Here is a 24,620-nt window from a genome sequence, read left to right as displayed (position 1 = left end):
TTTAAGACACAACAATAAGACCTGCTGGTTTAGGAACAAAATATGTTATGAATGTGGTCTCAGAGGTCACAAGGGAACATACTGTGCCCAGAAGAAAAGACAAGGGACCGATAATGTAAATACGCTTCGCATGAATAAAGAAAAAAGCTGCGAAAGACGGAAATATGTTGATGTTCGGATAAATGGACATCTGGTTACATTGCTTCTGGATAGCGGTGCAGATATTAGTATTATAAATGAAGATATATGGAAAAGGATAGGTCGACCTGAATTAACGAAAACCAGAAAGACGGCGAGAAGTGTGTGCGGCAAAAGATTAGAGTTCAAGGGAGAATTAAAATGCAAAGTGACATTCGCTAACCAGACTCATAAATCCAAAGTGTACGTCGTACCAGGAAAGAATACATGCCTGTTTGGGGTAGATTGGATTGTCCTGTTTAATTTATGGGAGAAACCCATAAATTCGTTTTGTAACGTTTTAACTGCAGAAAAAGCAAACCAAAGGGAAGACTTCCTGAAGGATTTGAAAACTGAATTTCCCAATGTTTTTGCCGAAGGACTAGGACTCTGTATTAAGACAGAGGCAAAATTTGAATTAAAGAAAAATGCCACTCCAGTATTCAAACCTAAAAGGAATGTGCCTTTTTCAGCGATGGACGCAATCGAAAAAGAGTTGGATAGACTTCAACAACTGGAAGTCATTGAAAAAGTTAACCACACAGATTGAGCAAGTCCAACCGTGTATGTAAAGAAAAAAAATAACAGAATAAGGGTCTGTGGAGATTTTTCAACGGGTTTAAATGACTGTCTATTGGACCATAATTATCCCCTTCCGTCCGCAGAAGATCTGTTCTCTAAGCTTAACGGAGGAAAAATTTTTTCTAAGATAGACCTCTCAGATGCTTACTTGCAAATTAAGATCAGCGATGAATGCTCCAAATACTTAGGCATAAATACTCATAAGGGCATTTTTAAGCTAAAGAGGCTTCCTTTTGGATTAAAGGTTGCTCCTGCTATTTTCCAGCAAATTATGGACACGATGCTGGCAGGGTTGGAATTTTCAATGGCCTACCTTGACGATATCCTAATTAAAAGTGAAAATTTGCAAGATCATAAGAAGCATGTAAAAGAAGTATTCAAAAGAATACAGGAATTTGGTTTTAAATTGAGCCCAGAAAAATGCGATTTTTTTATGAAAAAAATTAAATATCTAGGTCAAATAATCGACAAAGAGGGTCGAAGACCGGATCCACAAAGGACTGAAGCAATTGAAAAGATGCCTGCTCCAGATTCAGTGACAAAATTAAAATCGTTTTTGGGATTAGTTCAATACTATGCAATTTACATCCCTAACATACATAATTTAAGAGCTCCTCTTAACGAGTTACTGAAAAAGGGTGTTAAATGGAACTGGAATAAGGAATGTGAATCTGCTTTCCAAAATATCAAAAGATGTCTACTGTCAGACTTAGCATTGGCACATTTCAATCCAGAAAAGGAACTAATACTAGCAACGGACGCCAGTGATTACGGTGTTGGCGCTGTATTACTTCACAAGTATGAGGATGGTAGGACAAAAGCTATCGCCCATGCTTCAAGAACGTTGGTGGCAGCGGAGAAAAATTACAGCCAAATTGAAAAAGAGGCGTTGTCGATAATATTTGGAATTACAAAGTACAATCGATTTCTCCATGGACGATCTTTTATTTTGCAAACCGACCATAAACCCCTACTTACCATATTTGGATCAAAGAAAGGCATTCCCACACATACTGCGAATCGATTACAGCGATGGGCTGTAACCCTCTTAAACTATCAGTTTAAGATGGAACATGTATCCTCAAAAAAAGTTAGGACACGCAGATGCATTATCACGGTTGATCCCTAAAAGAAGCGAAAGTTTCGAAGAAACGGTAATTGCTGCGCTTAAAGACGAAAGTGAATGTACAAGTTCAATGTGTAATATGATACGTGAACTTCCGGTAACTTTCGAAAAAATAAAAAAAGAGGCAGTAAATGACATTTTCATTAAGAAAATGAAAAATCAATTGGGATGGATAAAAAAAAATAAAAAGGTAGATCAAACAACGCCTTTTTCCATCTGTGAAGATGTGCTCATGTATGGTGAGAGGATCGTAATTCCACTAACGTTACAGAGGAAAATTCTGAAGGAATTTCATACAGGTCATCCGGGCATTTCGAGAATGAAATCCCTTATGAGAGGATATGTGTACTGGCCTGGTATGGACAAGGAAGTTGAAAAATGTGTCAAGACATGCAGAGGATGTCAATTAGCAGCTCGAGATCCTCCAGTAAAAACGACGCCATGGCCAAAGACGGACCTACCCTGGTCACGTCTGCATATTGATTATGCGGGACCTATAAATGGTTATTTTTACTTGATTATTGTAGATTCTTTTTCAAAATGGCCAGAAATATTTAAGTTTAGACATCCAACAGCAAAAAACACTGTGAGTGCGCTTAATGAAATTTTTAGCCGTTTTGGAGTGCCAAAAGTGAGCGATAATGGAACAGCATTTACTGCTCATGAATTCAAAGAATTCTGTGACTCACTAAATATTCTACATATGACAACACCTGTGTACCATCCACGATCGAATGGGTTGGCCGAAAAATTTGTAGATACGTTTAAAAGGGCACTTAAGAAAAATCTTACTACGGACACAGACGAACAATGTATTCAAACATTTTTAGCAATTTACAGGGTGACACCAAATCCTAATAATAATGTCAATTCTTCCCCGGCTGAGCTAATGTTTGCAAGAAAGATAAGATCTGTCTTCGATAGGCTGCTACCAGAGAAAAAGAAAACCTTAATACCAAGTGCTTCTCCCCAGGTGAAAATGTATATTTCAAAAATTTTCAAAATGGACGAAATCAGTGGGTTGAAGGTATTATCAAAAAAAGGATTGGGAGCATGGTCTATACCATCCAAGGATTAAGTTTTGTCTGCAAAAGACACAGAAATCAAATACGTCCCAGACTGTCTCCAAATGTGGAAGAGACACCAATGGAAACATTGTGCGATATTTTTGATATACCAAAACCAGCGTGTGTACCGCAAACAATGAATATTTCGCCTGAACCGACCATACGGGCTGGACAGAAACCTTTACCCCGGGTAACGCTGACCAGAAGGAAAAGCGCAAGAAAGAGAAAAGTTACCAGGAGATTAAGCCCTGACCCTAAAAGGAAGAGGTATTTAAGCTAAAATCAGGAAGATTTCAGCTTCAGGGGGAGGTGTTGTGAAGGAACATAACTGGCTATACACCGGTTACAAACTGTATATATATATTGGACTGTTTGGCAGACAGCGGCAGACAAGCAGTCGCAGTAAGACGGATAGTCTTACGTGTTGATTATCAGACTTTCTTCCCCATACTTGTTACTATGTACTTCTATTTACCTTAGGCGAGCAGCCTTACGTTTCTGTATTATAAATAAACCCCATTACACATACCACTCGGTGTAACTCACGTTTGTCTTTATTTCCTAAGTATTTAGGAATATAACATGCCCCCTCCCCCATTTAGCCCCCAAAACCCTTAACATATTTAAATTTGAGTTCAGCACCATGCAAAACTGCTAAATAGCAGAAAATTTTGGACAAATATGGTAAAATAGTCCCCAAAATGGAGTGTTTTTATTAGCCCTAAAAGAGCTCCGGCGGCACACTCCAAAGTTATCGCAAAGTATAAACAAACAAAATTATATAGAAATCAGTTACAACTTTTCAGAAAGTTTTCAAGGCATTAATTTTTTTTAATAAGCACAAAAGTGTCAAATTTAGCCCAAAAGGCACCCCTAGAGGGGGCAACTGGAGTTTTCCTGGAAAATTCGGTCTGTTACTTTTTTACTCATATCATGTGCAAAATTTTCGAAAATTCCAAGGCGTAGTTATTTAGAAAAGTGCGGACAGAGGAACGGACAAGGGTGAATTTACAGGTCCACCGCCCTCCTTTTGTTAGGGGGGGGGGCAATAATATTTAAAACTTAAATAATTTATGGCATTTTGGTTTTTATCTCGAAGCATTCTGAAAAGTAAATAGACATATGTTTTTTACAAAAAATTATCATTCTTATGTCAAACAAATAATTAATAATTCGTGTAAAAATGTGATAAATTCCTTCAGTTATAATATCAGTTGGAAGATTTTTCGTCGGGGACGCCAAATCGGCTATCACCGTCTAGAAAACAGGGGAAGTAATGCAAAAATGAAATGTCTCAAGATATAAAATCGAAATGCCCTTTTTCCGTATTTTCTTTACTTTTAATTGCCGCCATAAGTGCCAATGTGAATAAGTTAAAAAAAAATAACAATAAAAAGAAAGAAATTTGACAAAGTTTAATATTTTCGTGATGAATGAAAATGATCATTAAAAGTTATAACCTTTAAGAAGTTGAATTGTCTCCCTTGAAATGGTTAAAAAAAAAAAAAAAGAAATACTCCAAAGCTGAAAATCACAAGTGTCTTTTTTTTTTTTTTCGGCGCTTCTACACTATTAGGACGAAATTTTGTAGTTGAGTTTTCAGAATTAAAAAAAATAAAAGCAATGGTTTCTACTGATTGTTTTTTTTTTTTTGTCAATTCAAGTAAATTATAATGTTTATGCAGTCGAAATTTTCTGAATATTACAGAATTATTGAAAAAACAACTTTAATCGTGTTACCAAGTGAAAAATTGCGCCCATCTTGCTTAAATCAAAACAGAAAATGACCTCCCTTTTGAGCTCTTCTGTGTTTTACGATCATTTTTATCAAATTCTTTTTTTTTTTTTCTTGAATAAATCATTTTCTGCCTTATCGATTTTTGTGATTTTTTGATCTTAAAATCTTTAAAAAATCGAGGAATATGTATTGGAAAATTTAAAATGGCGCCCGACTCTCTCTTGAACACGGTAAGTTTGGGAAATAAGTTAAAAATAAGCAACTATACAAAATACTGTTAGAAACCCACCGAATCAGCGTATATGATATCACAGTAACATATTGAGTGAGTTTCTAACAGTATTTTGTACAGTTTTTTTTTAATTTTTAACTCATTTTCCCAAACTTACCGTGTCCACGAGAGAGTCGTGCGCTATTTTAAATTTTCCAATACATCGGTAAACACTGTATGTTTTTTTAGCTGAATAAACATGTTACATTAAATAAAAACACTAAAAAAAATATCCAGTTGTTGGGTAGAAAAGTAACTTATCTTGCCTGTGATAACATTTATTTATTATATATCTGTTTTTTGACAACTTTTTCGAATCTATGTGTATAGTAATACAAACCCCAATTTTTATTTCTGCACCAATCCCTAATGCCCCTTTTTGGGGAACTGGACTTTCTTAACGTTAAAAACAGACCTTGTGTCTAACTTTACCCTTGTAGGGATGCAAGTAGAAACATAAAGATTATCTCCCTTGTATCAACTCTTGTCATTCCCGAACAGGATTTATTTTCCAATCTTTACTTTAAGTTAGCTTTTTATTGTTTTCATGTTCACGAAAGAAATATGTAAAAAGGGTAAGTTGAAATCGCAGAGATTGCGATCATTTTTTGAAAACATCACTAATTACTTTTTTTGACGGACCTGAACGAGCTCCCCCCCCCACCTCAGACCTAAACGATCTTTCCCCTCTTGTCATAAAATGAATTTCTTTTCACGTTTTCTTATTTATTTATTTATTTATTTTCTCTGCGGATTATCCTCGATAACAGACATCTGGCCTTCGGGTCAAGATCAAAGTGTAGTATCTGTTCTTCAGATGCTGGCTGCACTTCAATTTCTTGTTCTCTGTCAATGGAGGAGAAATCCTTCACGACTGAGACACTTTTTATTTTTGTTCCTTTTCTCCACATTAAAAAACGACCCTGGTATCTAACTCTGTCCCGTGGGGAGACATTAGGGTTTGTTTTACTGTACACATAGATTCGAAAAAGTTGTCACAAAACAAATATATAACAAATAAATGTTATCAAAGGCAAGATAAGTTTACCCAACTGGATATGTTTTTAGTGTTTATATTTAATGTAACATGTTTATTCAGCTCGAAAAACATACAGTGTTTACCGATGCATTGGAAAATTGTAAATGGCAGCCGACTTTCTTTTTAAGGCGGTAAGTTTGGGAAAATGAGTTATAAATAAAACACCAGACAAAATACTGTTAGAAACTCACTCTTGTTATGTTATCATGACATAGGCTGACATTTATTCGGCGGGTTTTTAATAGTATTTTGACTGTTTCTTTTTTTTTTTTTTTTTTTTTAATTTATAACTCCTTTTCCCAAACTTACCGACTCCGAGAGAGAGAGAGTCCGCCGCCATTTAAAATTTTCCAATACATCGGTAAACACTGTATGTTTTTCGAGCTGAATAAACATGTTACATTAAATAAAAACACTAAAAATATATCCAGTTGGATAGAAAATACCTTATCTTGTCTTTGATAACATTTATTTGTTCTATATTTGTTTGTGACAACTTTTTCGAATCTATGTGTACAGAGTAAAACAAACAGACATTGTAAATAGGAATAGACTTAACTTTTTTTATCTTAGCAGGAATTTTCTTTTCTTTTTTTTTTCTTTTTTTATTTACATCATGACTTTTATATTGTATATTTTATATTTATATATATTTTATATACAACGTTATTGTGGCACTTTTCAACATTAACGTTTGAATTTAACCCCCCCCCCAAAAAAAAACAGTTTTAAAAGTAGCGCAGTAAGCACTTTTTATTTTATTTATTTATTTTTATTTTTTTACGAAAACACTTGTGCAGTTTAATCAAGACATTAAAAAAATGAAAATATCGAAAAAGGTTTATATTGTACGACACGTATCCGTTCTGAACTGAAGATATTCGGAAAAAAAAATTCACCTAATTTGATTGAGTAGTTTTTTGGGGTTTTTTTTACAGCGGAAAAACACGTTTTATGAGAACGCGTTGAGGGCAGACATCTTGGTTTTTTTCTGGATTTTTGTTTGGAGTTTAGAAACGTCACGGGGAGATAACTCCAGTAAAAGCACCGACACTTCCTCCCCCCATCATTAGCTTTTCTTCTTAAAAATCGAACCTTTTGCTCGGTATCATAACAAATTGTTTTTTCGTTGTAAAAAAAATAAACAAAAACAAAAAAAAAAAAAACTACTTGATGAAATTAAGTGAAAAATTTTTTTTCGAAGAACTTCATTCCATAACGGATACATACAATTTAAACTCTTTTCGATATTTTCATTTTTTTAACGTCTTGATTAAACTGTAGAAGTACCAACATTTGAATTAACATAACATATTTGGCCTTCGGGACAAGATCAAAGTGTAGTATCTGTTCCGACAGATACTGCAAGCTATGACTAGCTATGACTAGCAAAGACCAGATGTGGGGGCAACCCCACATGCCTGACCTTTAACCAGCTCCCATTTCCCACCTCTCGGGAGCTGGTCCCCTTTTTCCCTTCCCCCTCCCTTCACTCCTCACATTAAAAATTGGCCTTGTGCCTAATTTGCTCGGTGGGGGAGCAAATAAATACCATCTGTTCCGGCAGATGCTGCAAAGCTATGACTAGCAAAGACTAGCAATGACTAGCAAAGACCATATGTGGGGGTAACCCCACATATCTGACCTTGGTCACTGAAGGGGCAACCCTTCATACCAACAGTTTCTAATCTGGCTCCCACTTCCCTCCTCTCGGGAGCTGGATCCCCCTTTCCCTCCCCTTTCCCCCTATCTCCACATTAAAAAACGGCCTCCTGCCTAATTTGCTCAGTGGGGAAGCAAATAAATAAAAAGTGTAGTATCTGTTCTTCAGATGCTGCATTTCAATTTCTTGTTCTCTGTAAGTGGAGGAGAAATCCTTCACGATTGAGACAATTTTTATTTTTGTTCCTTTTCTCCACGTTAAAAAACGACCCTGGTGTCTAACTCTCTCCCGTGGGGAGACATTGTGAATAGGAACATTTGAATTACTGACACCTTAATAAGGAGAGCTGATTGACCATAAATTGGGGTATCAATTTAATAAAACGTTATACCTGAAAAGTGATCCCCCACGTTAAAAGTCATTAAATGAACTTAAAATAATTTTTTTTTTTAAATCCTGCTAATATGTAAATTAAGTCTATTTTTGACGATAATCTCCAAAAAAAAAAAGAAAGGAAAACAAAACATAAGAAAATGTAAAAAGGAATTAATTTTACAACAGGGAGAGAAGAAGCGCATTCAGGCCCGAGGGGGAAAGCTCGTTCAGCCCCTCCCCCTTCTTTTTTAACTTTGAGATAAAAGTAAAAAAAAAAAAAAGAAGTGTTTTAAAAATATGTACGACGTATTTCAGTTATACGTGAACGTGCTTATATAAATTGGTACGTAAAGCGGCACCAGAAAGTCTGTACGATGTAAATATAGAATGAGGATGTCATATTCCAAACATCACATAAATTGATCACGTAGTTTTTTATTCAAGAAAATCAACGTTTTTGACTAAGCGAGACGTACTGTTTTCGTCGGCCATAATGAACCCCGATTAAATAAATAAGTTCCGTTATCTCTCAAACAAGATGGCGTGTAGCAAATCTTTGATAAAACGTCTGATAATATTTGATTTTCTTAAATACAAAAAACTACTTGATCGATTTACGTGATTTTTGGAATATGACATTTTCATGCAGTAACAAGTACGTACATTATAAAGATTTTTTTTTCAGATTTATATAGTAAAAAAGATTACTTGTGGACCATTTATAGACTTGCACCCAAAAATAAACAAAAAGCTTTAGCGTATACCTACCGCTCATGGAATGTCGTCGATCAAAACACAGTGAAATGTTATTTGGTGTTTGTGCACTAAGTGGATCAGAATTGGGGGGGGGGGATTTTTGACACCCCTAACACAAAACTGCGAATAAAATATTAAAAAACTCGTAATTTCTCTTTTAAAAGTGGATTATTTATTTTCTTTGTGGAATATATTTCCAAAATAAACTATTAAAGTTGTATGAAAAAATAATAGAAATATTATTTTTTATTTTTTAAAAAACAGTGTTTACAAAGTGCCAGCGCCTTCATGCAGCCATTTTTTTTATGTAATAAAATCAATTGAATTTTATGAGTTAAATATTTTCAATTTTTAAACTTTAAAAATCTATCAAAATTTTTCTATTGGTTCAATTTTTACAATATTTTCAGGGTCAATGTGAAATTTTATGCTCTTTCCAATAAATCGAATATAATATTTTAGACAAACGTTTTTTTTAATTTCCGCTCCCATTTTGAAATGTCTATTTAAATTTAAATAATTAATGTACTAAAGTTTTATATATCACAAATTGAAGATAAAAGATCAATAAATTGTAAATTAAAACAAACAAAAAGGAAGTGTTTTTTTTAAATTTACCTGTAAAGTCCAAAGTGTAAAACCCTTTTTTTAAACCACGTTGATTTTTTTTTTTTTTAATTGGAAGCCTATGTTCTGCTTATATTGTCCAGTAAGTCATGGACGATAACAACAATTTTTTCTATTTGATTCAATATTTTCTTTTTTTAGAGATTTAAAAAAAAAAAATTTTTACTCAACAAAAAAGAATGAAAATATAATAAATCAAAAATTTATGTATTTCTTTGAGAAAAGAAAAAAAGAAATACCTGGAGTGTTTTTTTTTTTTAAGGAATAATCTTATGAGTAAAATTTGACTATTTTTAAACTATGGGAACACATTTCTCCAGCTACAAGGCTACACGCCTAACATAAACGTGTGGCTTTTATGTCCTTTTGTTCATCCATAGTTCAAAGCAAGGAGAAAGATTACTTCCGGTTTTTCGAAAAATGCTTCCATGATCGCGCGTTTTTCAAATAGTCATTTAAAAAATTCTTTTATTTAAAAAATAAATAGAATTTAAAATATAAATATGGATAAATTCTTAACAATGAAGAATGGAACTACCCATTTAATAATATTTTTTTAGTTAAGTGATTTTTTGGAATTTATATCGATTTTTCATACTCGAAAGAAAAAAAAATTTTGTTGGTTTTCTTCAACTCTTTTTTAAAGAAAGCCGATTTAAAAAAAACAAATATTGCATAATTTGCTATTAAACCTGTTATTTTTTTAAACTTGGTCTTTGTTCCTTTAATTGAAACAAAAATTAGGGTTTGAATTACATTTTTCAAGTAGTTGTAAGCTTGTAAAAATAGGAGGTCGAATTATTCAATTTTTTCCCCCGCATTCTTAAAATCGGTTTCTGACACTGCTATTAGTGCACTTATTTATCTGCACTATTTTTAAATAGTATTTTCAAGTTTAATTAAAGTTTTACGTTACCTGTTTTTATTAAATTGTTAGGTGAAAGTACAGAATAGGTACACGACACCCTCCCGTCCCCATGTTAAGAATAGCTTTCTAAATAATGTCATTATTTCAGCACGGCTCAATAAGTGCATGAGCATCTTTTATTTTCTTGAATAAAATAAAAACTACTCAACGAGAACACTACTGTTTTTGTGTTAATAATTATTTTAAATAAAAAATAAAAATTTCAATTGTTCAAAATCTGTTTTTTCCCCCAAAGCTTATTGGGATTTTTTTTAATTACCATATTTTTCATGAACATGCTCTAAAAATGTTTCAAAATTATCTAATTTTTTCACTTTTCATGTTATAAGCCTCTCTATACAGGGCCTCATCGACATGAGACCATTTCAGTTTTCCTACTGATCCCAATATGTATTTAAAAAAAATCATATTATAATAATAAATTGCAAAGTTCAAGCCAAAATAAAAAAATATCCATAAAAAAACAAAAAAACAAAAACAATCCGAACAAGCCAAAAAAAAAGCCATAATAAATAAGAAAAATTAGGCCCTCCCTAAGTCGAACTGCGTACAACATCGGAGCCGATACGTATTTCGCTAGAGCGGTAACACTCGTGTACGTCCAACCCTTTTTTTTTTTTATTAAATTGTTAGGTGGAAGTACAGAATAGTTACAAAACGCCCCTTCCCTCCCAATTTTAAGAATTGCTTTCTAAATAATAAAGTAACGGTAACATAGGTGCATGATTATCTTTCTTTCTCTGAGGCAATCTTGAAGTTTAACTCATTGTTCTGAGGGAGGTAAATCTATTTTACTAAGAGATTCGTTCATATTTTTCTATGAGAATTTAGGGCGCTAACACTTTATTTAATCGCTAAAATTTTACTTTAAGGCCAGTCTCGCGTTCGTATAGAAAAAAATATTTTTTTTTTTAGATTTTGGTGTGCTAAAAATGAATCGGCAAACCGTTTCTGTCGCAAAAAAAATAGTTTTCATGATATGAAGAAATTACTTTTTCGAAAGGTGGGTGATCACTTTTCCATGTAAATTTAACTTAAGATGAGCACCCACTTTCTGGTCACCAGAGAGAGGGGGGCATTTATTTGCGTGTTTATTGGCTAAAAGTTTTTTTTTTCGATTTCTTTTTCTGTTTTCATCTTTCAATAAAGACATGAGGAAATTAAAAGAAAAGTAAAATCAGTATTATTTTACTTTAAGGCCCGTCTCACCTTCGTATAGAAAAAAATGTTTTTTTTGTAGATTTAAAATTTTAAAAGAATATGGTAACCGTTTCCATCGCAATTTTACCATTTGCATGGTATTAACCCCTGAACTCTGAGACTATTTTCCATTTCACAGCCTAGCCTTCATTTACACCATGCACAAGCATAAACGGACTGTTAAATGTGCACTCGCGTACCAAACTGCCTTGTCACAGTGTAGTATTGGCGAAAATTTAAAATTAGATGAAAAACAAGTAGTTTTCCACATGTAGTTCTATATGTTATCATGGGTGGCCATTTTTGTACACACATATTTTTTATGCCTATTTTATTTGCTAGACTTTCTGAATGTATCCATGAAGCATAATTCAATAGTTTTCACATTGCTTTCAATATTATGAACAGTGTAAAGTATGGTACAACATAACTTGGCAAAAACAAAATTTCTTTGGACTTTTGGCCAGGAGCAAAGTGTAGTATATGTTCTGATACTACACTTGATCTTTTCTGACCTCGATGAATGGAGGAGAAATCCTTCTAGATTGTGACAATTTTTATTTTTGTTCTCATCCAGAGTGCCCTTTCTTGGGTAGCTGGATTTTCCCCACATTAAAAACCGACCTTGTGTCTATCTCCGCCCTCATGGGGAGCCAAATAAATAGGACCATAACTTGACCAATAGAAATAAATCAGCAGCAGTAGACTATTTTCTTGAGTCAAGATTCCAATATTTTCTGGCAGCCTGCAATCTGTCTCTAATTTTTGTAGTTTTAAGGATATATATATATATATATATATATATATATATATATATAACCAAAGAAACAATGGATACCCCATGTAACATTCATATATGTAGAAACTTCTTACTCTCTAGAATAATATATGTAAATCTTTCTTTCTCTGTAGATGAATATTAGTAGATCCTTGCTTCTCTGTAAATGAATGTATGTAGATTCTTCCTTCTCTGTAGATGAATTTTTGTAGATATTTCCTTCTCTGTAGATGAATATTTATAGATCCTTCCTTCTCTGTAGATTAATTTATGTAGATAATTATGTTTGAGTATAAATACTTTTTCTGTAGATGAATGTACATCCTTCTCAGTAGATGAATGTTTGTAGATCCTTCCTTCTCTGTAGATGAATGTTTGTAGATCCTTCCTTCTCTGTAGATGAATGTTTGTAGATCCTTCCTTCTCTGTAGATGAATGTTTGTAGATCCTTCCTTCTCTGTAGATGAATGTTTGTAGATCCTTCCTTCTCTGTAGATGAATGTTTGTAGATCCTTCCTTCTCTGTAGATGAATGTTTGTAGATCCTTCCTTCTCTGTAGATGAATGTTTGTAGATCCTTCCTTCTCTGTAGATGAATGTTTGTAGATCCTTCCTTCTCTGTAGATGAATGTGTGTAGATCCTTCTCTGTAGATGAATGTTTGTAGATTCTTCCTTCTCTGTAGATGAATGTTTGTAGATCCTTCCTTCTCTGTAGATGAATGTTTGTAGATTCTTCCTTCTCTGTAGATGAATGTTTGTAGATTCTTCCTTCTCTGTAGATAAATGTATGTGGATGCTTCCTTTTCTATAGATAAATGTTTGAAGATTCTTCTTTCTCTGTAGATGAATGTTTATAGATCCTTCTTTCTCTACCGATAAATGTATGTGGATCCTTTTTTTCGCTGTAGATGAATGTTTGTAGTTCCTTTTTTCTTTATAGATGAATGTATGTGGATCCGTTTTTCTCTGTAAATGAATATTTGTAGATCCTTTGTTCTCTGTAGATGAATGTTTGTAGACTCTTCTTTCACTATAGATGGATGTTTGTAGATCCATCTATCTGTAGTTGAATGTTTGTGGATTATTCCTTCTCTGTAGATGAATGTTTGTAGATCCTTCTTTGTAGATGAATGTTTGTAGACCCTTTCTTCTCTGTAGATGAATGTTTGTAGATCCTTCCTTCTCTGTAGATGAATGCAGATTATTTCACTGTAGATGAATGTTTGTCTCTGTAGATGAATGTTTGTAGATCCTTGTTTCTCTGTAGATGAAGGTATGTAGATCCTTCCTTCTCTGTAGATGTATATTTGTAGATTCTTCTTTCTCTGTAGATGAATGTTTGTTGTTTCTACTTTCTCTGTAGATGAATGTATGTGGATCCTTTTTTCTCTGTAGATGAATGTTTGTAGCTCCTTCCTTCTCTGTAATTAAATGTTCGTAGGTTATTCTTTCTTTTCAGATGAATGTTTGTAGATCCTTCTTTCTTTGTAGATGTTAATTCTTTTTTCTCTGCAGATGAATGTTTGTAGATTCTTCCTTCTCTGTAGATGTTTGTAGATCCTTTTTTTTTCTTTGTAGATTAATTTATGTAGATAATTATGTCTGAGTAAATTAATATATATAAATTCAAAATTTTTTTCGGTAGATTAATATATGTGGATCCTTCTTTCTCGTCTTGGATAAAAATGTAATGACTATTACAACATTACTTGAATTTGCATCTTTATCTTCTATATATAAAAGTGAAAATGTATGTATGTTTGTATGTGTGTGTTCGCTTTTTCTGTATGTCTACAAAAGGCTTCTTTCAGAGAAGCGGTCGCTCGCCTAACAACTTTTTAAAACTTTTTATATCACATATAAATTTTAATATCTCACAGTTAACAACGAAGCTCGCCTGTTTATTTAATTTGCTCGATTTCAGGAAGATAAATATTCAACATTTGTCGCTCGCCGCATGTGGGTTAGTCTTTTTACTATAACATCTTGGGAAAATAAAAATCCCGCAGTCAAACTTGACCTCATTAACTCATTAAAATGGGTACCTGCCAAATTCAAGTAATTAAATAAATTCAAACGTGTTTCCGTTAGCATCTCGCGGTAGGGCAATCGTTAACGTTGCACTTTTTTTTTCACACTTTAATTTACAACTTTGCCTAAACGGTTTGGGTTCGATCCTCATACTTACTTTTTTTTTAATCCCCCCCACCTCCAAACACCCGGGCAATGCCGGGTACCCCCCGCTAGTCTTCTATATATATAAAAGGCAAAATGTGTGTGACCATTTTGTGTATTTAAGCCAATGGTCCCGGTATCGTTACTATCACTTAGAACTGTTTATATAGCCCCTAGATAATAATATCTAGGAGTTGGGAATGCGGGTCGCCTCTAGATTTATTTACGTCGATTTTTATGAGATTCGCGCTATTTCGCTCTGTCGCCTGTTTGTCCTGCTTTTTAGTATAAATAAAGTGAAACTAAATTCAAACGGTGTCTTCTCGGCATTGCGCCAGGAAACGTCCAGAAGCAATCAGCTTTGATCAATGTGGGGCCAAACTCCTGGTTTCCCCCTCCCCAACATGTTGGGGAAAAACCAGTCAAAGTTGGGTAAACAAACCCAACAAAAGGTGAAGTCCGCTACTTCTATTTGACCTCATTAATCAGGTCAAATAGAAACAGCAGAGTTAACTTTTATTGCACTCACGTGTCAATTCTGTTTTTAATAGTTAAATAAATAAATTCAAACGTGTTTTCGTTGTATGCCGCGGTGGCCCAGTGGTTAACGTCGCAGGTTTTTTTTTCACACTTTAATTTCCAACTTTGCCTCCAGGGTTCGGGTTCGATCCTCATACTCACCTACCAAAACTATTTTTTTATATTTTACCCCCCCCCCCGAGTTTGGATTTACCCAAAACCACACACACCTCCAAACACCCGGGCAACGCTGGGTACCCCATGCTTGTTTAATCTAAAAGAAAGTAAATTATTCTGTCTGTCCAACTAAAATGTAGCGTCTAGCAAAAATTATACAAGCAAACCATTCATATTTCGCTTTAGTATCATGTAAAACAATCGTGTGTGTGCGTGTGTGTGTACATGCGTGTGTGTGTGTGTGTGTGTTGTTTTGTTTGTATCGTCGTGACCTGGTTTGGGTAAAAAAAAATTACTGTAATTTTCTATTGGTCTCATCAGGACTCAAATAAGTAAGCATGCAGTCAGAATATTTTTGTTTTAAATAATTTAAGAAATGAATAGAAATAACTCCATAGATTTTTTTGAAAGTTATTTTCACTGAACCAGTAAAAACTGCAAATTATTGAAACTGGAAAATAAGAATGAAAATGCTATTATAATAAATCAGGAGTGAGAACAGAAAGAGAAACAGTTCATTATTCATCCTCAATCATGGCAGTACTAATTAAACACCACTATATCAACTTAGTTGGTGTGGATTTTTTTATAACGGATGTGTGTATATTTTTTAGCGTTATGTTTGTTAAAAGAGCGATTTATGTTAGGGTTTGTGTTCCTTGAATAAAAGCGCTGGTTGAGTTTGAATAAAATGAATACATATTAGATACGTTTGAAGCCAAAACAACGCATTATTACAAAATAAACATATTTATTTTGTTTGAAATTTATATTATATATTACAATATAAATTTTAAACAAAATAAATATCTGTTTATTTTGTAATAATGCATTGTTTTAGCTTCAAACGTATCTAATATGTATTTATTTTATTCAAACTCAACCAGCGCTTCTATTCAAGAAACACAAACCCTAATGTGAATTCCGGCTGACCAATGCACCATTCTCGCATTTGGAAAGACTACCATAAGAATAACAAATGGACTTCTACTGATTCTATGCTCCAACAACAACATGGCAAAAATAAAAAAGAAGATATACTGAAGATGAAGTATATCTTCGAAATATATTTATAAATTTCAATATAAATTTCAAACAAAATAAATGTCTGTTTAGTTTGTAATAATGCGTGTTTTTTTTGGCTTCAAATGTATCTAATACATATTTATTTCAGCAATTTATGTTTTGTGAATCATGTGCAAAAGTCGGTTTTGGAGCAAAGTAACATAAAACAATAAACGATAATGAAGAAGGAAAGAAACCCAGTAATGTTGAAATTTATGGTGAAGCAAGGGTCGCCTAATCATTAACCAAGACAATGTATTTATGTATTAATTTGGAGATCCTAATGATCCATCTTCTAAAAATGACTTCATTTTTTTTTTTTTTTATTATGGTGGCTTTGGGGGGAAGAGAAATTATTTCATATATGGGGTACAATACTTGTCGAGATTATATTAAACTAGCAGGGGTGCCTGGGGTTGCTCGGGTGTTTGGAGGTGTATGCTGTGCAAAAAAAGCAAAAAAACAAAAAAAATGGTTAATTTTTTAAAATTTGACCCCTATTATGACCCCTTAAAATTTATTGTTTCGGGCTCAAATCACTTTATTAAGTTAGATCCAGGTTCAAGGAACCTATATCTAAAATTTCAAGTGTCTAGACCAAGTGTCGGAGGAGTTTGGTAGAGTTCTTAAAGGTCAAATCGTTGAAATTTGACCCCTTAACAGCCAAATTTCTGGCTGACACCCGTCACATCGATTTTCCCAAATCTCAGTACCCGGTATTTCAAATTTCGAGTCTATAGACTAAAAATTGACAGAGTTATTGCGTTGGGAAATGTACACAGACAGACAGACAGACATGTTCACTTTTATAGATATATATAGATTGTTTCATATATGTATTTCCTTTACCCCTCCAAGGCTAGGTAAAATTATTTTAAATATGTGTTGTACATTACCCGTCCTAGTGAAGGTAAAATTGTTCCATATATGTGCTGTAAATTACCTATCCTAGACAAGGTACAATTATTTCATACATGTGTAATACCCGTCCGAGGGTAGGTAAAATATTCTTCTGGTCGAGATAGCAAATGATATATAGACATAAAAAAATTCATCTATCCTAAGAGTAATAGGTATGTTCAAAAGTATCTTCATTTTTCTCATTGTTATTTTAAAGTCCTGAGCAGCGCTGGGTAGCTCTGCTAGTAAAATAACAAACTAAAAAATAAGTGAAAAGAACATAAGGCCATTTTGATGCTTTGTATAAAGTCTTTTTTGTTTCTTTAATGAATAGTGAAGTGGTTTTGAAACCTATAAAAATATCAATTCATGCAAGTGTTGCTTATTGCAAATCATGTTTTTGTGTTTTTAATTAAGCCTATTCAAAACGATAAAGAAATCTTTTTTTTTTTTACTTAGGCGTCACCACTTATCAAGACCGATAGGTCACTCAAGGATAAGGGTTAAAGAGTGTAGAGTAGTCAAAAGGACAATATAGTAATCGATAGTAATGGAAGTTTGGTAAATTTGTTAACTTAAGTGGAACGGCTCATCAGAAACTGGTTCACGTTGGACTTGAAGACAACCATATTATAGACAGCAGGAAAGAAGGAAAACGGAAGACAATTCCACAGGCATGCAGTTCTAAGAAAGAAGCTTTGATCATGGAATCTATGTTTAGGTTTAGGCACAGATAAAGAGTGGGGGGGAATTATTGATAGTGTTTTCAGCTAGACGAGTGTTTCTTGTGAAAGTTTGGCAAAGGGGGGGACCATAGATTGAAGCTCAGTCGAACACCTTCCATGAAAATAACGATAAAGCAGAGACAAACTCACAACATCTCTTCTGTGAGATAGAGGTTGCAGCGAAGAGAAAAGGACATCTCCCACCAGGCCACAAAGTCTATTTTGAACCCTATCAAGGCAGGACAAGTCTTTTCTAGCAGCTCCTGCCCATATGTGGCAACAGTATTCCATCCTTGGACGTATCTGGCTCTTATATGGAAATGAAACTAATTTAAAACTTGCCCGACAGAATTTATAGTTCATGTGTATTTTGTAAATGTTACATCCCTTTTTTGAGGGATTGATTCAGCATTTTAGACATGATCCCATCCTTTGAGACAGAAATTTGTTCATTGCAGATCACGTAAAATGCACCAATCAAGGAATATTTGTTTTTTCTTTTTTTTATACCTCTCAGGATTCTATTACACGGGAACTGGTTTTCCAACCTTTCAGGCTTTTTCCACATCTCGCTGTTAGAGATGAAACAACTAAATGCCAGCATTTTTTTAGAGAAAGTTTAAAATATATCGAGAGTTTTTTTTTTTAATTATTATTACATTTTCACCCCAAACAACGCACATTGCAACTTTGATGTAGGGGGCTACTATCAGGGACATAAGCTACAGGGGTACTATGTGGGGAGTTGGGCAGCAAGATGTCAGTTCACATTACACTTGAACTTCTGCATGTCAGTACAGTTAGGGAAGCAGGAACCCAGAAGGGAATTCCAAAGTCTAGCGGTTCTGGGGAAGAAACTACTGGAGTAGAAGGCTCTCTTACATCTAGGGATCTCTACTGTAAAGGGGTGAGATTTTTATGCTTGTCGGATTTGTCGGGGATATTTACATCGAGGGGGTACAAGTGCTTGCAGTTCGTCAGAGCATTCGCCGTTAAAGAACTTGTAGAACAGGCAGAGGGATGCAACATTTCGTCGATGGGACAGAGGCTGAAGTTTAGATGACAGTTCAGGACCTATCAGGTTGGCGACTCTCTTTTGAACCTTGTCTAGGAGAGAGAGAGACTAGTAGCAGATGCACCAGCCCAAATATGACAACAATACTCCTTACATGGGCGAATGGTGGCCTTATAGAGGTACAGGATACTTTCGGGCGTTAGTAGCTTTCTAGCACGGTAGAGAGAACCTACCTTTTTCACAGCGGTCCTGACAATGCTCTCAATGTAATTGTTCCAACTCATGTTTCCTGTGAATGTTAGGCAGAGGAGTTTAAAAGATGTACTTTCAGATAAAGAGTCTTTGGCCATTGCTATTGATGGTAGAGAAGATTTCTTGTAGTTATTGACAAAAACAAGCTTAGTCTTGGCAGCATTGAATGTGACCATCCATTTTTGAGAGTATACACTTTGCAAAGAATAAGAAGGAACGTTAAATATTGAATGATCTAATACTTGGAAGCATGATATCATGACGGCAAAATAGATAGTACACTAACCCCCACACATGCACAAACAAGTTAATCCCGAGAGGATGGTTTTGTGAGGAATGAACATATATACTACACAGACTTAAATAAGCATAAACCATTTTAATGTTAATATAGTTAGGATAGGCGAAGGAAAAATGTTCACATTTAACCATCAAAATATTATTAAAACCAACGGCAAGTTTTATTGTTCACATGAAATGCCAAAATGAATATTGGACAGCTTTATTGGTTTGCATTTAAAAGTGAAAAATGTTCTTATTTTAAACTTAGGTAAAACAACCATTTATCTTCTGTGAATTATTAACAATCATTGGTTTTGACACGAAATAATATTTTTATAAATCTAACGTGAAAAAAAATATGCCGCCATTTTGATTTTTATTATAAAGTCTCTTTCTTTATTTAACAGATAGTCAAGTTGTTTGGAAACCAGTAAAAATATCAATTTGTTCAAGAGATGATTACTGCAAGCCATACATTTTTGTGTAATCAAAATAGTGAGTCAAGAAATGGATGCCAAACAGTATTCATATAAACTTGCCTGTGTTCATTTGCAAATACACTTGATTGTGAAACCATTTGGATGTTGATTGTGCAGTCTATTTTTTTTTTATCTTAATTAAGTCGTTTGGAAACCAATAGCTGATATTATTGTAAAGAAAACATTTTTTGTGTGTTTTTGATAAAGCCAAATAAAACGATGAATCAAAGAAACAGATGTCAAACAATATTCATTGTAAATCTTTCCCTTTGTTTTTGCAAATGTACTTGATTGTGAAAAAAGCCCACTATATCAATTTATTCAAATTGCTTGGAAATCAGTAACTATCAGTTTGTTAAAGTGCTGATTATTGCAAAACAGTTTTTTGATGGCTTACTATGAGTAAATGAAGAGATGCCAAACAATGCTATGATTTGCAACCAAAAAGAATTTGAAATACATTTGCAAACACAATTGATTGGGGAAGAAAGACCACAATTTTAACTTAGATAATCAATTGCCTGTAAACCATTAACTAAAGCCTAATAAAAATGATTATTTAAAAACAAATGGTGAACAGTATTCATACAGAACTTACCCATGTTCATTTAAGATCAAAAAGAACTTGAAATGACATTTGTAAACACACTTGAAAAAAGTCCAGAATATCGACTTGGTCAAGTTGCTTGGAAATCAGTAGATATCAATCTGCTCAAGTGCTGATTCTTGCAAAACGATTAATAAAAAAAATCATGAGTCAAGGAATGAATGTCAAACAATATTCATGCAAATCTTGTCCATCTTCATTTGCGACCGAAAAGAACCTGAAAAGACATTTGCAAACGCACTTGCTTGTGAAACCATATCCATGCGAGATTTGCGAAAGCAGTTTTTCCCTCAAGATGAACCTTAAACGACACATGAGTGTACACAGCGGAGAAAAACCGCACACATGCACGATTTGTGGCGCTCGCTTTGCTTTGAAGATGAACTTGAAACGCCACATGTGCGTGCACGGCGGCGTGAAACGGTTTTCCTGTGAGGTTTGTGGCGTGGCCTTTCTTCGGAAAAGCGGCTTGCAGACGCACATTCGCACACACACGGGCGAGAGGCCTTACATTTGTGAAATTTGCAAATCGGCTTTTTCGCAGATTTCGACATTAAAAATCCATCGCCGAAGACATACGGGAGAGAGACCCTATTCTTGCGATCTCTGTAGCTCGGCATTTCCAAGCAGCTCGCTTTTAAAGGAACACAGTAGAACACACACGGGCGAAAAGCCATACGTTTGCAATGAATGCGCGTGTGCATTTGCGCAGAGTTCAAGCTTAAAGCGTCATAAGCTTGCGCACACTGGTGAAAAACCTTATACTCGAAAATTTCTCGGACCTCCCATTTTGCACGCATCAAAATTAACACCGTCAATAGGTAAACAAGCACCCGAAAAATCTTCTGTTGACGAGAATTGTGAATCTGTTGAAACTGCTATATCTACATTGAACCAACATATGCACGTGGCTAAAAAGTCTTTGGTCAACAAGAATTGTGAATCTCTCGAGACAGCTGTATCTATGTCAAACCAACATACGCAAACATCTAAAAAATCTTTGGTTATTGAGAATTGTGAATCAACTGCAAAATCTTTGGTTGATAAAAATTGTGAATCTGTCGGAAGATCTTTGTCTACTTCAGACCAGCATATGCAAGCAGTTGAAGCATCTTCGGGTGACAAGAATTCTGAATCTGTCAAAACAACCTTATCTACTTTAAACCAGCATATGCAAGCGCTTGAAGCATCATTTGTTGATAAAAATTATGAATCTGTTGAAACAGTTATATCTACTTCAAACCAGCAGATGCAAGCGACTGAAACATCGTTGCCTGATGAGACTTGTGAATCCATAGAAACGGCTATATCTGCATTAAACCAACATATGCAAACACCTGTAAAACCTTTGGTTGACGATGAATGTGAATCTGTCAAGACAGCTATATCAAGTTTAGACCAACATATGCAAGCTGCGGCTCATAAAAAACATCCGTGCGAAGTTTGTGGGTCCACATTTTCAACATCGTCCTCCCTAAAAAAGCATATTCGAACACACACAGGAGAGAAACCATATTCATGTGACATTTGTGCGTCGTCGTTTACGGTGCAGTCGAACTTAAAGATACACAAGCGGATTCACAGTGGAGAGAAGCCATACGATTGTGACGTGTGCAATGCTGCGTTCACGTGCAGCTCGCACTTGAAACGTCACATGCGCATTCACACGGGAGAGAAATCCTATGCATGTCACTTTTGTGGCGCAGCATTCTCACGGAAGACGTCTTTGAATGAACATATGCAAGCCCACACAGGACAAAAGGCCCATGCCTGCACGGAGTGTGGACAAACATTCTCAAGGGGCTTTAACCTAAATCGACACATGCAGATTCACACTGGCGTTAAACCGTTTACGTGTGAGATCTGCAAAAATTCCTTTTCGCAGCAATCACATTTAAAAAAACACATACAATCACATAACGGAGAGAAATTGTTTACATGTGAACTATGCGCGGTCCCTTTTACACGAAGTCCGCATTTGAGCAGACACCTGGAAAAACATGTGAAAGATGCTTTACAATGCTAACTTTATGATTTTACGTGTTTTCCCTTTGAATAAAGACAAAATATGAAATCTAATCAAATTATTTATATTCATAAAGTAAAATAATGTATATTTTGTTGATGTTAACTCCTGACCCAGGTGAATAAACTGTGTGAAAAATGCACTTTTGTTTTCTAAAAGATTGCATGAATTTTATTTGAATTATTGTTTTTATTTTTAATGTCCATTTTACGAGATGTCTTCAATAAGTTTCAGACTTTCCGTACAGGCATTTATAATTATCGTAGAGTCTTGAAAATCCAGTATGTTATTCCTATACATTTTATGAGATGACCGGCCCATTTTTACGATTTCAGGTTTAAATGACCAGCTACAGCAGGAATTGGAATACACCCTACTAAAGCCTTATTGTCACAGCTGGCGAATTTCAAAAAATGCAATCTGGACGTGAGGACATTTTAGAAGAACGATATGCAATAAAATTCTGTTTTAATCTTCGAAAAAAAAAATGCAACAGAAACTCATGGTCACTTTTACACAAAGTTTGCATTTGAGCAGACACCTGGAAAAACATGTAAAAGATGCTTTACAATGTTAACTTTATGATTTTACGTGTTTTCCCTTTGAATAAAAACAAAATATGAAATCTAATCAAATAATTTATATTCATAAAGTAAAATAATGTATATTTTGTTGATGTTAACTCCTGACCCAGGTGAATAAACTGTGTGAAAAATGCACTTGTTAAATTTTTTTGATCGATAATGAGGATATGGCTACAAGAGTTTACACAATCTTATTTATAACTATGGGTTAGGACAATCAACTAATGAGAAGCTTCTGACCTTATTATAAAAATAACGAATTTTGGATGACAGTCAGTCTCCGTTTTGAAATGACTGAACCACTACTGATCCAGAATACATTGATTCTTCGCCGCCATCTTTGTTCTTAGGAATTACTCAACACTCAAGATCGTGATTGCCTTGATTCTCCACCATCTTTGTTCAACATAAGACCTCAACATCTAACAATGATTCAGACTGCTTTGGAACCATGTTACATTGATCGACCATCATTTTTTGAGTGGCATAAGAGATTCAAGGAAGGCAGGAAATCTGTGAGGGAGGATAAGATATGTGAAAGAAATAAGAAAGTCACAACATCAGAGTTGATTGGCCAAATAAAGATAGATAAAGGTTCGTCGTGTGTCTATAGAGACAATAAGTGCACAGTTTGATGTCAGTGCGGGAACTGTACACACAATTATTCAAGAGGAACTGAAGATGTGGAAGATTTGCACGATGTTTGAGACAATGCACCAGTCCACAATTCCATACTTATCACAGACTATTTGACCAAGATGGGCATCAAGATAGTTCCTCACCCTCCCTATTGTCCAGACCTTGCTCCCTGTGACTTTTGCTTAATCCTGAAGCTCAAGGAAAACCTTAGAGGCTGTGGTAATGAGACAATTGAGATGCAAGAGGCTGTGACGAGGGTCATTGGCATGCTCCCACAAGAGGACTTCCATGAGATCTTCCAGAAGTGATTGGTATGGTACAAGTGCATTGCAGCCAGAGGAGATTACTTTGAAGGAGACTAAAGTTTCATGTGTGTACTAGCAATAAAAGTGCCCATATGAAAAAGTCTGGAAACTTATTGAAGACACCTCATATAAACATTTTTTTAAAAATGTTTTTAATGTTTCGTATATAAACATTTTTTAAAATGTTTTTAATGTTTTGTTTATAAATATTTAAAAAAATGTTTTCAATGTTTTCTATATAAACATTTTATAAAAATGTTTTTTAATGTTTTGTATACAAACATATTTTTAAAATGTTTTTAATGTTTTGTATATAAACAATTTAAAAAATATTTTTAATGTTTTGTATACAAACATTTAAAAAAGTGTTTTTAATGTTTTGTATATAAACATTTTTTAAAATGTTTTTAATGTTTTGTATATAAATATTTGTTTTTAATGTTTTGTTTATAAACATTTTTTAAACATTAAAAACATTTTTTATATACGAAACATTTTTTATATACAAAACATTAAAAACATTTTTTAAAAATATTTTTAATG

The 24,620-nt window shown here is 34.2% G+C and overlaps 1 protein-coding gene across 1 annotated transcript; it reads left to right on the top strand.

Moving 5' to 3' along the window:
* The first annotated feature begins 5,432 nt into the window (after positions 1-5,432).
* Positions 5,433-24,195, top strand: LOC145269522 (uncharacterized). The gene is made up of 2 exons (XM_080125275.1): positions 5,433-5,536; positions 19,845-24,195. Exon 2 carries the CDS (start codon positions 20,669-20,671, stop codon positions 22,547-22,549), a length of 1,881 nt encoding a protein of 626 aa, XP_079981401.1. The 5' UTR covers positions 5,433-5,536; positions 19,845-20,668; the 3' UTR covers positions 22,550-24,195.
* The last annotated feature ends 425 nt before the right edge of the window (positions 24,196-24,620 follow it).

The sequence above is a fragment of the Euprymna scolopes genome, chromosome 45 (genome assembly GCF_053919585.1).
Source record: "Euprymna scolopes isolate OS-2025 chromosome 45, ASM5391958v1, whole genome shotgun sequence".
NCBI lineage: Eukaryota > Metazoa > Mollusca > Cephalopoda > Sepiida > Sepiolidae > Euprymna > Euprymna scolopes.
The sequence above is the reverse complement of the archived record's forward strand: the minus strand, read 5'-3'. Positions and strand labels throughout refer to the sequence as shown.

Coding starts and splice junctions, on each gene's coding strand:
- LOC145269522 (XM_080125275.1), top strand. CDS start 20,669: ATGAGTCAAGGAATGAATGTCAAACAATATTCATGCAAATCTTGTCCA.